The sequence below is a fragment of the Gopherus flavomarginatus genome, chromosome 3 (genome assembly GCF_025201925.1).
Source record: "Gopherus flavomarginatus isolate rGopFla2 chromosome 3, rGopFla2.mat.asm, whole genome shotgun sequence".
NCBI classification, from domain to species: domain Eukaryota; kingdom Metazoa; phylum Chordata; order Testudines; family Testudinidae; genus Gopherus; species Gopherus flavomarginatus.
Genome location: NC_066619.1, coordinates 205,520,735 through 205,522,465, shown reverse-complemented (window position 1 = coordinate 205,522,465; position 1,731 = coordinate 205,520,735). Strand labels below are relative to the sequence as shown.

Here is a 1,731-nt window from a genome sequence, read left to right as displayed (position 1 = left end):
AACCACTTCCTGGACACTTGAAATCTGCTTCCTTAAGGGAATTTATTTTGAGATCTGGGTTTATTCTATAAATTGCTTTATTATTGTAGGATTATTTTGAATGCTTGCCTTCTGTTGATATGCTTTATATAAAATACACAGACACACACACACATGCACACACTCTGTAAAACCATAGATGGGTATGAACCAAAACCTCAGATCTTAGTGTCCCTGCACTTCAGAGGTAAGGGGGACTAGAATCCAAACCTGTATCCAAATTTGGCATCAGGTTCCTATCTCTAGAGAAACTCCAGTATAGGGCACCCTTGAACTCCTCTGGGGATCCGAAATGCAGATCTGAATGTTATGGCTCGGGCCCATCTCTAAATAAAATGTGGAATTAAACAGCTCAAAATGAGCTGAGGGTAAGGAGATTGGGAGGACATAAAACTTTGGCCCAACCTAGACAATGTCCTTTTACATTTTAGATTCTTATAACCCAACTGTAGCTTGCAAAATTAATTGGACCAGTTGCAAATAAAACCATAGAAAAAAGTTTATTTCAAATGTCAAGCATTACCAAGTAATTGGATATTAATACCAAATGTTAAAGAATAGGCTATACAGTAAAGTTTTAATAACAATTAAAATTACAAGATTTGAACCTTTTATTTATTTATTTTCCTCACCTCTTCATTTACATATTTGGCTTTCAAAAATATGGAACTGATGCCCTAAAGCCTTTTTTTGATTTTTCCACTTCCCCACAGTTTAATTTTTTTGTCTTATTCAACCATTATGGAAGCAAATTTATTTAAAAGCCAGTTTGTTTGTGAAAATACCTAAAAATATTTTTTTCCTTTTAAATGTTTTTTTCTTATAAAACATGTCACATCTTGATGCAATTGATGTCAAGTGTGCTTAAGTCAGTATGAACCAAGGGACTAACAATGGTGGCTGCAGAAACTGGTGTGTTGCCTGTACACGACTTCAGTTAGATTACAGTACTTCCATGTTAGCTGTGCATGTCAGTCAAGCTTCATCTTGAACTTGTGTAGAAAATGGTGTTGTGTTTTGTACTAAGCATTCATTACAATTCAAGATGAACTCCACAAATATAAGAAATGTCTTCAAGATACTGGATGCCTCTCACCACTTTGACAATAAACGCACAAGAAAACCATTGTGTAAGGCACTCAGAAGGTTCTTATCAATCACGAGAGATCAGTCACACTGACATTCATTCCCATGCCAGGACTCACGTAAGGTACTGCATGCACTGCTTTTGGAAATTCTGGAGTCATAACACGTCCATTTTCTCCAGTACTTCCTGTAATTGACAGCCTTGCCTTGCTCCTCATGGCATCATTCAAGGTCATCTTAAGAAAGAGAGAAAGAAAAATAACTGGTACATTACAGCAATTCAGTATATGAAACAGAGGGTCTGACTCTCCTCTTCCTTACACCAATTTTACACTGATTTCAGTGAGGTACCTTCCACTGTAAGTGAGAGGAGAATCAGGCCCAGATCATTTTATATTACTTTTTGAAAGCCTCTAGCAAATGAAAACAAACATGTAAAGCAAAGACTGGGCTAAAAAAAGTTAAGCACATTTATGCCAGGAAGATCCACATTCACCAGAAACTACCTTGCAGTCATTATTTGTTCATTCGGTTAGTTACTGATAGGGAACATGAAAGAACAGTAACAATAGATACAGTATGGTCCCTTTGCCAACTTCCTCATTC

The 1,731-nt window shown here is 36.6% G+C and overlaps 1 protein-coding gene across 5 annotated transcripts in view; it reads right to left on the bottom strand.

Moving 5' to 3' along the window:
- Positions 1-520: 520 nt before the first annotated feature.
- Positions 521-1,731, bottom strand: part of GRIA2 (glutamate ionotropic receptor AMPA type subunit 2) — a 117,260-nt gene continuing 116,049 nt past the window's right edge. For 3 of the 5 annotated variants that reach the window (XM_050946310.1, XM_050946305.1, XM_050946304.1), the window contains one exon: positions 521-1,361. In XM_050946310.1, coding sequence (XP_050802267.1) covers positions 1,197-1,361 — 165 coding nt within the window. In that variant the 3' untranslated portion in view covers positions 521-1,196. The remainder of the gene's footprint in view (positions 1,362-1,731) is intronic. The other 2 variants (XM_050946308.1, XM_050946307.1) reach the window with 1 other exon arrangement.